The sequence below is a fragment of the Schistocerca nitens genome, chromosome 3 (assembly GCF_023898315.1).
Source record: "Schistocerca nitens isolate TAMUIC-IGC-003100 chromosome 3, iqSchNite1.1, whole genome shotgun sequence".
Lineage (NCBI taxonomy): Eukaryota > Metazoa > Arthropoda > Insecta > Orthoptera > Acrididae > Schistocerca > Schistocerca nitens.
Window position 1 is genome coordinate 575,821,071 of NC_064616.1, and position 12,992 is coordinate 575,834,062.

Genomic DNA, 12,992 nt, shown 5'->3' on the forward strand with positions numbered 1-12,992 from the left:
AGCGTTTCTGGACACATGTCCACATAACATATTTTCTTTCTTTGTGTGTGAGGAATGTTTCCTGAAAGTTTGGCCGTACCTTTTTGTAACACCCTGTATACTGACGCTACTACTTATCTTAGAATATAGGTTAAAGAAAGGCAAACCTTATCCCCAATGTTTTTCAGTCCGTACGTTCAACAAGTAAAAAAAAAAAAAACTAAGAAAAATTAGGAGAAGGAATTAAAGTTCATGGACAAGAAAAAAACATTGAGGTTGGAGACAGCAAGGACTTGGAAGAGCAGTTGAACGGAATGGACAGTATCTCGAAAGGAGGATACAAAAAGAACATTAACAAAAGTAAAATAACGGCTATGGAATGTAGTCGAATTAAATTAGGCGATGCTGATGGGATTAGATTAGAAAATGAGACATTAAAAGTAGTTGATGAGTTTTGCTATTTGGGCAGTAAAATAACTGATGATCGCCGAAACAGAGGGGACATAAAATGTACACTGGCAATGGCAAGAAAAGCGTTTCGAAAGAAGAGAAATTTGTTTAAGCAGTTTAGAAAAGAAGAGAACGAAAGCTCTTGAAATATGGCGCTACAGAAGAATGTTGAAGTTGAGATGGGTAGATCACGTGACTAATGATGAGGTACTGAACAGAATTGGGGGGAAAAGAAATTTGTGGCCCAAATTGACTAGAAGATGACATCGGTTGATAGGATACATTCAGAGTCATCAATAAATCCTGAGTTTACTTCTGGAAAGAACTGGGATGCGGCGTAACAACTGCAGAAGGAGACCAAGTAACTAATACAGTAAGCATGTTGAAATGGATGTAGGTTGCAGTAGTTATTTGGATATAAAGAGGTTTGGATAGGATAGAGTAGCGTGGAGAGCTCCATCAAGCCAGTCTTCGGATTGAAGATCACAACAACGACATCTTATGGAACAGTACACATTTGTGTAAGGTATCATCTACAGAACTTTTTGGTGTCTGTAATGCAAGAGAGGTCCTAAGAACAGATTATTTGTTGCCTGGCACAAAACACTGTCTCCTGCTTCCACTATATCTACGGATTGTGACAGTCGGTCAGATCTCGGTAACTAACACTTCCTACATTCTGCTTCAGGCAAATGCCGGGATGGTTCCTTTGAAAGGGCACGGCCGATTTCCTTCCCCATCCTTCCCTCACCCGAGCTTGCGCTCCGTCTCTAATGACCTCGTTGTCGACGGGACGTTAAACACTAATCTCCTCCTCCTCCTCCTACATTATTGCTAACGCTTGCTAACATTTTTCCTCGTATGCTACCTTTTTATGTTTATAAGGTATATAAAAATAAATGTTATTTGTCTAATGTAACTGAATATTTAACTTGCTTTTAACCAAACATGTTCCACCTATTCGTGCTAGGAATCATCAGTGGTCAATAAAATCATACATATTTTGTTATGAGATTTGTTCCTGGCAGAAAATTTTCATTAACTTACTATTTAAAACTACAGGATTGTGTTTTATCACTTACTTTTATATCTCCTAGTCTTTCACTACGCTCACAAGAGCGTATACGCACAAGAAAAGAATACGAAACGTGAAAGTATGTCACACTCTTGACAACTTGGTACCATACTCTTGACAACCCGGCACCAATACAATTTACCTCGATTTATTTTTAAACTTAATTTCATAAAGCTGAACCATTTTTTATAACTGTCTGCCTTTGACATCATATCTGTTCCGTCTGACACACACCTCCTTCACTGAAATGACTCGTCCCCGGATATCTTGAGTATCTGGTAACCGTTTCCAAAGTAATAAACGAACTATGAAGAGCAGAAACAATTTTATTTAGAGCGATAATCTATATTTAATTTCTCAGACTTCCATCTTTCTATTGTGTGGGAGGAACGACGAAAACCGATCCACATGGAGTATAACTTAGTACATAAATAAATATCAAAATTAAAAGTAATTTATTTTTATCCTTTATTTCCATGAAAAGTACAGAAGTACATCGGAAGTTTCTATTATCAGAATGATTTTCTTACTGTAAGAGATTTTCTTCTCCGATTCCCTTGAGTGTAATGAATAACTTCTCGCATTTTACCCCGTAAATGATTTTCTTTTCGGATCCTCACGAGTGGGACCGAGCGAGGTGGCGCAGTGGTAGCACACTGGACTTGCAATCGGAAGGACGACGGTTCAATCCAGCGTCCGGCCATCCTGACTTAGGTTTTCTGTGATTTCCCTAAATCGCTCCAGGCAAATGCTGTGGTGGTTCCTTTTAAAGGGCACGGCCGACTTCCTTCCCCATCCTTTCCTAATCCAATGAGACCGATGACCTCGCTGTTTTGTCTCTTCCCCAAACAACCCAACCTAACCCTCTCGAGTGTTGCAAATAGTGAGTTATATTTTTCCACTCATACAGTTTGCGTGATCACCAGAAAGGCTTCACAAATTGCGATGCATTTTTAGACGCGCTGCCACGAGAAATTATCGTTCGAGGCACACGGTTTTAACCCAAACGATGCCCTTAAGCGACAGGGAATGTGACACTGACGCTCCTGCTGATTAGCTGGGCTGCCGGCAATTTTCGTTCTGCGTAATTGCTCTATGCGGAAAAAGAAAAGTAAGTCTCAACACCGCTACTTTCTTTTGATCTAGAAGTTTGATTCTTTCCTGTTTCGTGAGGGCTAACGTCTTGTCGACAATGAGATCATCAGAAAATTTTATCTTGTCTTATATCAAATTTATTACGCCTTAAGTGGAGAAATTAGCTAGATTATCATCCTTTAATGGAATGTGGAGCGTTCGTCAATCTGTATATCTGACTGTGCCTGTTTTCTCGTCTAACGTTACTTATATATATTCACGAGCAATTTAATTAGATAGCGATATTGTTGTGGAGAGAGAGCGAGCGAGAGAGAGAGAGAGAGAGAGAGAGAAAGAGAGAGAGAGAGAGAAAGCTCTCAAGACCATGACAAAAGGAAGTTCTTCCATATGATTTGCCACCTGGTCCAAGAATCGTTAACATGAAAGTGATGGTTAAGGCACAACAGGGCCTCCACTTCATGCCATGAAAATATTTCGCGTACACACGGATACCATCGCCAGTCTGAATTGTACCTTACTGGCAGAATGAATCCACCATATCGTGTAGTTTTCAACACACGCCCACCGACAGACAACGTCTTGCATAGAGGATGCGTCACGTGAGACGTAACACCTCTTTTATTTCGTGAACGGTTCAATATATTGATGATAGGTTTTGGGAAATTACAGTTCGCAGAGAGGAACGTAATTTTGTTTTATGATTAGCACACTTGAATCTTTTCTCAACCAAGTTATTGAAGCAAGTAGAGATTCTTTAAATGAAACGATTTATGATTTTTAATGGCATTCCAAAACTCTAGAAAAGAAAAGTACAGTGACACAACGCTTGTTAACGTTAGCGTTGAACCTTTTTGTTAAGTATCCGACAAATGTACTGATTTTGAAAGACACTGTGCCCGACACCAGCTATCGTTGTGTAAACATCGCAATGTGGGGCTGTGATCTCAGGCTCCATTGTTATATGCAGCAAGCAGATAGACCTATACCACAAAGTATTTCCTACCAGCGGAAATTGCTGCTATCGGAGCACAAAAAATGCAGATATGGTGCTGTTTATTTAAGACTTAGACTGGGAAAAGTGGGGTACCAGCTGCCTCAGTCTACCGTCCTCAAAACCTTCAACATTTTCTCAAAAATTTTGGCATAGTAACGTCTCTCCCTACCTCGTTTTCATTGTCATATATTCTGCTCTCATTATCACTGGTTCTCACCCACCTCTACTTTCTCTTTATTCCTCCCCTCACCCCCCCCCCCTCCCTCCGGCACTGTCTCCTTCACTCTTTCCCTAACACTATTGTTTCATTGTCCACTACGTTCCACTGCCACTGTGTCCCTCTCTTTCTCCCACACTGTCATCGTCTCCTTCGCTCTTTCTATAACACAACCACTGTCCACTATCTTCCAGTATTTATTAGTTTTCAGTTACTTTGCCTCTGCCTTTGTCTTCTTATATCTCAGCATACAAAAGCGCGAATATGTTCCTACGCCAAAATTTTTGGAAAAAATTATAAGGTGCTGACGAAGGTAGAATGAGGCAGCTGGCACCCCACTTTTCAGTCAGAATCTTTTAAATAAAAAGGAACATATTCGCATTTTTTGTGCTCCGATAGAAGCAATTTCTCCGTGCTACGTTTTCGCCTCAAACCGGATTTTACATGTACAGTCAGGATAACTTTCACACTCTGTATTTCGGAAAGATATAAAGAAAATTTTCAAGATTGTTCGAGATAGGGATCTTAGGAATATATTGTAAAAATTACATCCATTTACAGTGCATAGCCGTCTCGGAATCCGCGGCTGAGTTTTTGAGGTGTTCCTCGATAGTCAATAAAGATTTTCGGAAACGAGGAGATGCCTCTTATATATATGTGCCTAAAATGCGCCGTTAAAATTTGAGCAATTTTCTGCGGCTATTTTATTATTTAGATTTCGCCTCATACAGGATTTTAGGTGTAAAAGCAGGGTAATTTTCAACCTCTGTATCTTGGAAACGGTCAAGATATTATGAAAATTTTCATAGATGTTCGAGACCAGGACCTTAGGAATATATCGTAAGAATTTCAGCCATCTTGTAATCCTTAGCTGGGTTTTGATTCCCTGGTGACGGCGAAAATTTAGTTGAAAAACACTTTTTGTCGTGTTTTCCGATCAACCACGCATGAACTAATGGTGCCACCATAAGTTCCATCAAATGTAAAAAGAACCAACCGATTTGCTCCATTTGCCTAAGCGGGAAGAAGTGTGTAATATTCATACTTTGACCCTGTACTGTAATATAGTGACAGTAAGACGATTCTTCTGTTGGCTGTACAAATTGTCCCTAGCCTAAGAGCTATTCAAAATCTTACATTTTATTACCTATAGAACCCCAGGTATGAGCACCGGAAAATCCGGTTCTTAAGAGCGTCGTTTTGGAACATTTAAGACGCATGCTGTCGGATGCATGCCGATTGGTCTTACTGTATACAACGGTTATTGTAAATGGAACTACGTGTTAATATGTGGTCTGTCATAAGGGCTTTAGAAAAACTGTTTCAAATGTGTGTATGTATTCAAGTGAACAGCTTTTGACAAACAGCTTTTGACAAACTGCCTATTGGCTTCTGTCTCGGGTTCTTCGGCCGACGTTCATCTAATGAGTTTGCTGACATTTCGCCAGCACGAGTGGCTGGCATTGTCAAAGCTTCACCACCGGCAATGGAAGGTGAAGCTTTGACAATGCCAGCCACTCGTGCTGGCGAAACGTCAGTAAAATCATTAGATGGACGTCGGCCGAAGAACCCGAGACAGAAGCCAATAGGCAGTTTGTCGACAAGTGGCCACAAAAACCTTAACAATTTTGAACAGCTTTTATTTGAACAGGTATACAGTCGAAATGCTTAATAGAACGGTGGAGCTTGGAACGAGAGCTGTTCGGATCGTTGTAGCCGATTCTGCCCACCTAGCCTTTCAGTTTTAACAAAGATCTCGTATATTCGTCGTTTTGGAAGCTTTGGGATGCCCTTGGTAAAGTATATCGTTCAATTTAAAAAGAAATATACATGTCCATCAATATATGGGTTGATACCAGAGTTCAGAGACTAAGGCATGCAACAAAATTAGGTGCCCACCTGCGTACTATCATTTGGTGGAAACCTCGTTCCGATATCTCTAATCGATCACGAAATAAAATAAATGTTACCACTTACGTGACTCACTTCGTATATCGAGCAACATATAGCAGAGGTCCTTCACCTTGCCATATACGTGTTTCCTGGGCCATATTCGAGAACACATACATTTTACAGCATTTCTCATGATGGCTGAAAACTGCTGTGTCCCATAACGAAGAGATTTGATCTGCCAGGTGTGACAAAGCATATGTTGTTGTCCCATACTGAATTCCCAAGTGATCTGTTGTGCTGTTTCCTGACTATCCAAAGTTCAAATGCAAGCTAGAATATGGAGACACTACATATTTATAAGTTGCTCAAGATGGTGGGCGATTCAGGTAACGGCGATTTCCTTCCAATGGACAAATTCACAAAAAAACTCTTGTCACGGCAATTTACACATAGTTGTCTTTGACGAAGAACAGTTCATACGTAGCATATTCATAATTCTTCTGGCCAGATGACTCATTTATATGCTCAGTTGCCACAGGTTGTTAATTTTATTTATTTATTTGTGTACTTCTACTAATCTGGAACTGTTACGGCAGCGATGAACAACAACTTCCTGTTTGCCACCTGTTCAACACTCTCATACTATGTAAGACTCTGCAGTACGGCCTATCAAAGTTTTAAAGGACCAGAACCAGAGCTGGCGACCTGCAGCAGTTCCTTCCTCGAAGCAGAGGGACTTTTTTTTTGTCATAATCCGTGAAGCACGACAGCGACTCGGTTTGTCAGTGACGTCGGTGGCTGCATTTCGGGGAATAATTTCCTGTAGACCAGAATTCTTTGCCGCCGCTGATGGCCCGGAACTGACGTACATCTAACTTTACCTGTTTTATGCTCACGCTATTTCGCGAAATAATCTGTGGGACGTTCCATTAAATCACCTTTTTTATTTATTAGTTTGAATGTTAAAAACATTAGATGGCATTGAATATCAAGAGCTCAGATGGAAAAACAGTACTACACAAAGAAGGGAAAACTGAAAAGTGGAAAGAGTACATAGACAGTCTATACAAGGGAGATAAACTTGAAGGCAATATTATAAAAAGTGAGGAGGACGTACATAAAGATGAGATGGAAGATACGATACTGCGAGAAGAATTTGACCGAGTACCGAAAAACTTAAGTCGAAAAAGGCCCCAGGCATCACCAATTCAGTATTAGAGGGAAGTGTAGAGAGTAAAAATCGTAAAGGCAGACCAAGAGATGAATACAGTAAGCAGATTCAGTAGGATGTAGGTTACAATAGTTATTCTGAGACGAAAAGCCTCGCTGAGGATAGAGTAGCGTGGAGAGCTGCATCTAATCAGAGTTCGGGCTGAAGACCACAACAACAACAGACGGCATTCACTCCAATTTACCGTCCGTTGGCAGGCCGGTGTGGCTTGCCATACACCGTAGACCATTTGTTTTATAGCTGTGAATTCGCAACTCGACAACATGTAAATACACCAATTTTCGCCCAATGAGCCATCTTCAAACAGGCAATTTCTGGAGTTAACTGTGTATGCTATAAACAATCTCTAAACGAATCGTCAACCCGGTTGAAGGGTGGCAACAGAAAGGACATCCGGCCATCCTCTGCCACTAACATTGCCACATCTGAGAGATTAACATGAGTCATGAAGATACGGAATAAATGCCAGGAAAAAGGAGTCGTAGACTTTGTGAGTAGTGGCTCCCTCATGTACATTCATCTTTGACGAAATAAATCTCGGGTGAACAGCCTGGTATGAGTGTGCATAGGACACAATATTTCGGTAATCGACCACGTTGCCATCATCAGGTGCGCACTCATACCAGCCATCATCAGGTGCACACTCATACCAGGCCGTTCACCCGAGATTTATTTCGTCATAAAATACGCCTGGAGAAATTGAAGAATCACATTACATTCATCTTTATGTATCCATTACACTCCAAGTCCGAAAATCAGTTTCGGTTTTTGCTGGATGAGCAGGATTGCGTGGTTGAATGGAAATCTCGTTGGGCTCTATGTTTCTCAACAAAGAGATAAGGAGGATTTTTTTAGTAAACCCAGCTTGTTGACCGTCACAATTACAAACACAAACACAGATATCAACCTAAACACATAGCTTATTTCTCAAGGTAACAATCAAACAGTTTAGTGCCCAAGTGAAATCAGAGGACTAGCTAGCGTGTTACTTTACATAAAATGTGTCGGCTCGAGACTTATGCAGGCGGTGGTGTGATTGCAGACCCCCGCGTGGCCGACTGGCCCCTGATGGACAGCCCGATGCCGACACTGGTGATGGTGGCGGCCTACCTGTACGTGGTGATCATCCTGGGCCCGCGCCTCATGGCCAACCGGAAGCCGTTCCAGCTGCGCAGCGTGCTCATCTACTACAACGCCTTCCAGGTCGCCTTCAGCTTAATCATGCTGTGGGAGGTAAGCCACTTTACACTGCCGGGAAGCACGCTGATAATGATCGAGGTGAGACTTCTTCCTCCTCCGCCAGGACGAATTATGTTCCCCACACCCACTTCGTGCCACAATAATGAGAAATACACAACCTCGAATTATTATGGCTTCGCGTATCTTGGTTTCACTACTAATATTCATTTTCTGAATCTTTGGTACATATACGGCATTCGAATCCAGTTATCACACCGACAGTCCCTACCTACAGTAACTAGGACCAAAACGGAGTATATGCATTGCAGCTTCTCAAGAATGGTCACCAGTTCGAAATATCGACTACATTTTGGGCAATGCCCTTATAACATCAAACGAACAGTTCGAGTACCCCAGATCATTTAATATCATCCATAGCTTCCAGGGATACCGATGTTGAAAATCGTATAAAAACTAGATGGTAGAAACAGAGGCCATTAACAGGAAGCAACTGTGTTGCTATCAAACTATCAAACGAGCAATTAGACCAATTATAGCGTATAATACAAAAAGTTTGGTCATGTGCAAATTAGAGGAACAGGAGCTCCAGGTTACAGGGAGATGGATACTGTGCTGGTCTAGACGAGTGATCCTAAAAGACAAACTAAGAAACGAACGCATCCGAGGGTTTGTTTAAGGTAGCAAACTAGTGGAAAAGTTTCAAGAAAATAGCCTACGCTGGTACGCCCGTGTCATGCGCCTTGAACCTACCGTATGACAAGAACAGTACCTGACGTAAAAGAACTGAAAAGGGGACCCGACGCCCAACGAATTGACTTAATACCCTAAAGAACGACCTAAGAAAGATGTGACTACGCCCTGAAATGGCGCAAATACGTTCACAATGGCGTAACAAGGCTAAGAGGGCAGAACCCAAGAGACACGATGGGAAATAAGACACGGAAGAAGAAGAAGAAGAAGAAGAAAGAAGAAAGAAGACAGTCCTCAGTAATTAGTACTTTGATGGCCTAGAGAGACTAAAACAGATACTCAAGCACAAGTACCGACCTAATTGGTGCAGTGCTTATCACACTGGACTCGCATTCGGAAGGACGACGCTTCAAATCCCTGCCTGGCGATCCAGGTTAAGATATTCCGTGATTTCCCTAAATCCCTCCAGGAAATACCGGAATGGTTTCTTTAAAAGGTCCACGTCCTATTTCCTTACCCAACCTTTCGCGACCTGAGCTTCTGTGCTCCATCTCTAATGGCCTCACTGAAGACTGGACGTAAACTCTCATCTTCCTTCCTTCCTTCTTTCCTTCCTCCATGAACAAATAAATGATGCAAGAGTCATCACATGCGAATGGCGATGCAGGACGATCAAAGTACGACAGCACCTCAAACGTAAGAAATACAGTTCATACAAAGATATTCGAAAGACAGAATGTACAATAATCAGCAAAGACGTTTTCTCATTTTTATTTCATGCTGTATGTGACAATATCGTTCTGATGGCAACAGAGTCTAAGATTTACGTATCATAGTCGGGAATACCATACTCGGCACCTTCAATGAGATAAAATACTATTACCGTTGTGAAGCAGTTCAGTATTTTATTATGATGTACTGCGTCATAGTCCACACTGTGGAATTATGCAACCAACACTACCCCATCACTTTAGACAAAACATTGACGTACATAGGCAGTGGTTAAGACAACCCTCGCTATTTTCAGTGGTTCTGTTTAAGTAACATTTATATTAATTTGATAGTTTCCAATTGAAAATATTGTGTCGTGTTCAAATTTACGTACTGAAGGCAATTTTTTGAATAGTAATATTGCTACGTCTTGCAGTGTAATATGTCCACTTTTTAAAGTAGCTAAGAGAAAATCATGTTAATCATTGCAATCGTTATTCTCTCTCTGCAGTAAAAAACAAATCTCAATGAATTCCTTAACAAAGAACACTAACGTGTGAAAAGTCTGTCAGCATTTTTTTACAGCGCCTTCGAAACTCCAGTCCTACTGCATACTTTATCCATATTCATAATGAAACACACAATGTCAGTTTGACCTGCTAACTTCATATTTGATGCCGGCATCACACAGAGCAGTAGGTGTGACATCATGTAGTTAGCATACCCAGAACTAGGCATACAAATTAGGGCGCGTTCCTGCAGTTTTTGCAGCCACAGTGTGGCACACAATAGGTCATCTTATCACAAGACTTGTTCAACAGCTTGTGATGTTAGTGACGCAGCTGTACTCAGAAGACTGCATCGACAAGAGACTACTCGAAAGTTATTCACTCTACGACGAGAAATGTCGCGAGGAGATGGCTCAGCCACGGTCTACGTATTGTTTCCAGAATGAACCTTTCACTCTGCAGTGGAGTGTGCGCTGTTACTAAACTTCCTGATTTCCGCTATATTCTTTCCTCCAGGAGTGTTAGGCCAACAAGTTATGATAATGAACTGTCAAGTTTGGTAAATAGGAGAGACAGAGGCAGAGCTTAAGCCGTGAAGGTAAATCGTGAGTCGTGCTTTTATGGCTCAGTAACAGTTTTAGCAGCGTTAAACTAGCTTCTGATTTCAAATCCTAGTCCGGTAGACATTTTTAATCAGCCAGGAGGCTACAAAACAGCGCACACTCCATCAGACAATGAGTGATTCAACCTGAAACCATCACTGGTTACGGTCACTCACTCGATACATTTACAAGTGTGACGTATCATCCATAGTTCGCGCCTTGGCCACGGGAGTGTGCATTTAAGTGTCTGTGTGGTTTTACGTGTAAATGTGTGTACTGTTGGTATAAAAAGAGCTAGTGCTCGGAAGCTAGTGTGAATGCTGTTTTCTGTTATGTGTTTCTGTGCTCCACGCATCGATCTGCTACAGGTGAGTAGTTGTCTTTCCTCAATTTTAAGGATTGCTCCATCCAGAAATTTCCATTACTGTTATGTACGAGGGCTATTCGGAAAGTAAGGAACGATAGGTCGCGAAATGGAATCCACAGTGAAAATCAAAATTGTTTTATTTGCAACAGTTAGCTACAACTTCCAGCTACTTATCTCCGTAGTCGCCGATCCGACTTAGACGTTTGTCGTAGCGTTGTACCATCTTTCCAATACCCTCGTTATAGAAGGCAGCCGCCAGTGCTTTCCGTCAATTCTCACGCTGGCCTACAGCTTGTTCTCTGTGCCAAAATGTTGTCTTCATAGCCAGTGGTTCATGCGAGCAGAGATGAAACTCAGAGGGAGACAATTACGGGCTGTATTGTGGGTAATCAAACATTTCAAGCTGAAAACGATGCAGGAGCATCTTCATTGCCCCTGCAGAATGCGGCTGAGAATTGTATTGAAGAATAAAACGCACGACAGTTATGTAATGCTGGCTGCATAGCTTCAGGCGAAATTTCTCACCAGGCCCTCGTACTTGGCGGGAGACACTATTGTTCTAGGTATCTTTATGTGCTTCCTGTGTGCTCAGAACTAAAAAGAGCGACGTTATGCGATCGACGGGCATACTAGAGACACTGCTCAAAACACCTATGTGAAACTTCATCGGATTTTCACTGTAGTTTCCATTTTGCGGCCGGTGGTTCCTTACCTTCCGAATAACCCTCGTATAATAACTTATTACGGCAAAATCGCCTAATAATTACAACATTCACATTACTGGTTTCGACAATTTATTGCTGTCTTCAGATGTGATTAAGCCACCAGCAGATTTGGCATGATGTACAAAAATGCAGGTTATGCACTCTGAACCATATCAAGAGAGTCTAGTAAAGCTCTTTTCATCTGATCCGAAGAAGAAAGAACTCTTCACTTTGACGAACATGGACTAGTTTCTTGAACGAAAGAAATCTACCTTTTTAAAACAAATAATTCCAACTAAATTCATAAAACACTATTAAGCCTTCGCTCTATACTTCTACCTCTAATAATATCTTCCTGTATCGCGACTGATAGAGAATAGGCGTTGCGATGTCAGCCGCGCCGTCAACTTGGTGTGCTACCTCTGTATTTCACTGGTCGTGAGAATTGTGTTAACACATGACACAATACATGGTTTTCCCGTTCCGTAATGCAGTGAACATGAGCTCCGCCCTGCGTGACATATACAACACTCCCACCGTGAGACCACTTCCGTCATTTCTTGCTCGTGGCGCGCACGTACTTTTTTCACCGTATTGTCTCTCCAGTCCCATTACAGAAACGTATTTATTTGACTTCTAAAGACATACGATGAGGTACGTTGTGTCCGCTAAAAACAGAAAGCTCCTTAGCTTGTTAACACAGTGCCCGCCTGACAATTTGTCAGTGAATACTGCAGCAGCGACAATACTTTATACTCCCCGTTTTGATGTTCGCGGAAATTGATCAATGGCTCATGCGGTCCCTATGGTTTCTAACTCAAGCTTTACTACCTATGGAAACTTGGAGGTGATTTTCGAAGAGAGGTTCAGTGCATTCGCTGGTTATTGATAAGCTTTTTAGTTTTCTGACACATCTCGTAGCTACACTATAACTTTTAACCATAGAATTTCACTTGACAAAGTTCCGCCGGCCGGGGTGGCCGAGCGGTTCTAGGCGCTACAGTCTGGCACCGCGCGACCGCTATGGTCACTGGTTCGAATCCTGCCTCGAGCATGGATGTGTGTGATGTCCTTAAGTTAGTCAGGTTTAAGTAGTTCTAAGTTCTAGGGGACTGATGTCCTCAGAAGTTAAATCCCATAGTGCTCAGAGCCATTTGAACCATGTTTGAACTACCCTACTGGCCATTAAAATTGCTACACCAAGAAGAAATGCAGATGATAAACGGGTATTCATTGGAAAAATATATTACACTAGAACTGACGTGTGATTACATT

General features: G+C 41.7%; 1 protein-coding gene across 2 annotated transcripts in view; it reads left to right on the top strand.

The window, feature by feature from the left end:
- The window catches only part of LOC126248486 (elongation of very long chain fatty acids protein AAEL008004-like), a 332,054-nt gene that overhangs the window by 247,392 nt on the left and 71,670 nt on the right, over positions 1 to 12,992 (top strand). For both annotated transcript variants that reach the window (XM_049949509.1, XM_049949510.1), the window contains exon 4: positions 7,977 to 8,167. In XM_049949509.1, coding sequence (XP_049805466.1) covers positions 7,977 to 8,167 — 191 coding nt within the window. The remainder of the gene's footprint in view (positions 1 to 7,976; positions 8,168 to 12,992) is intronic.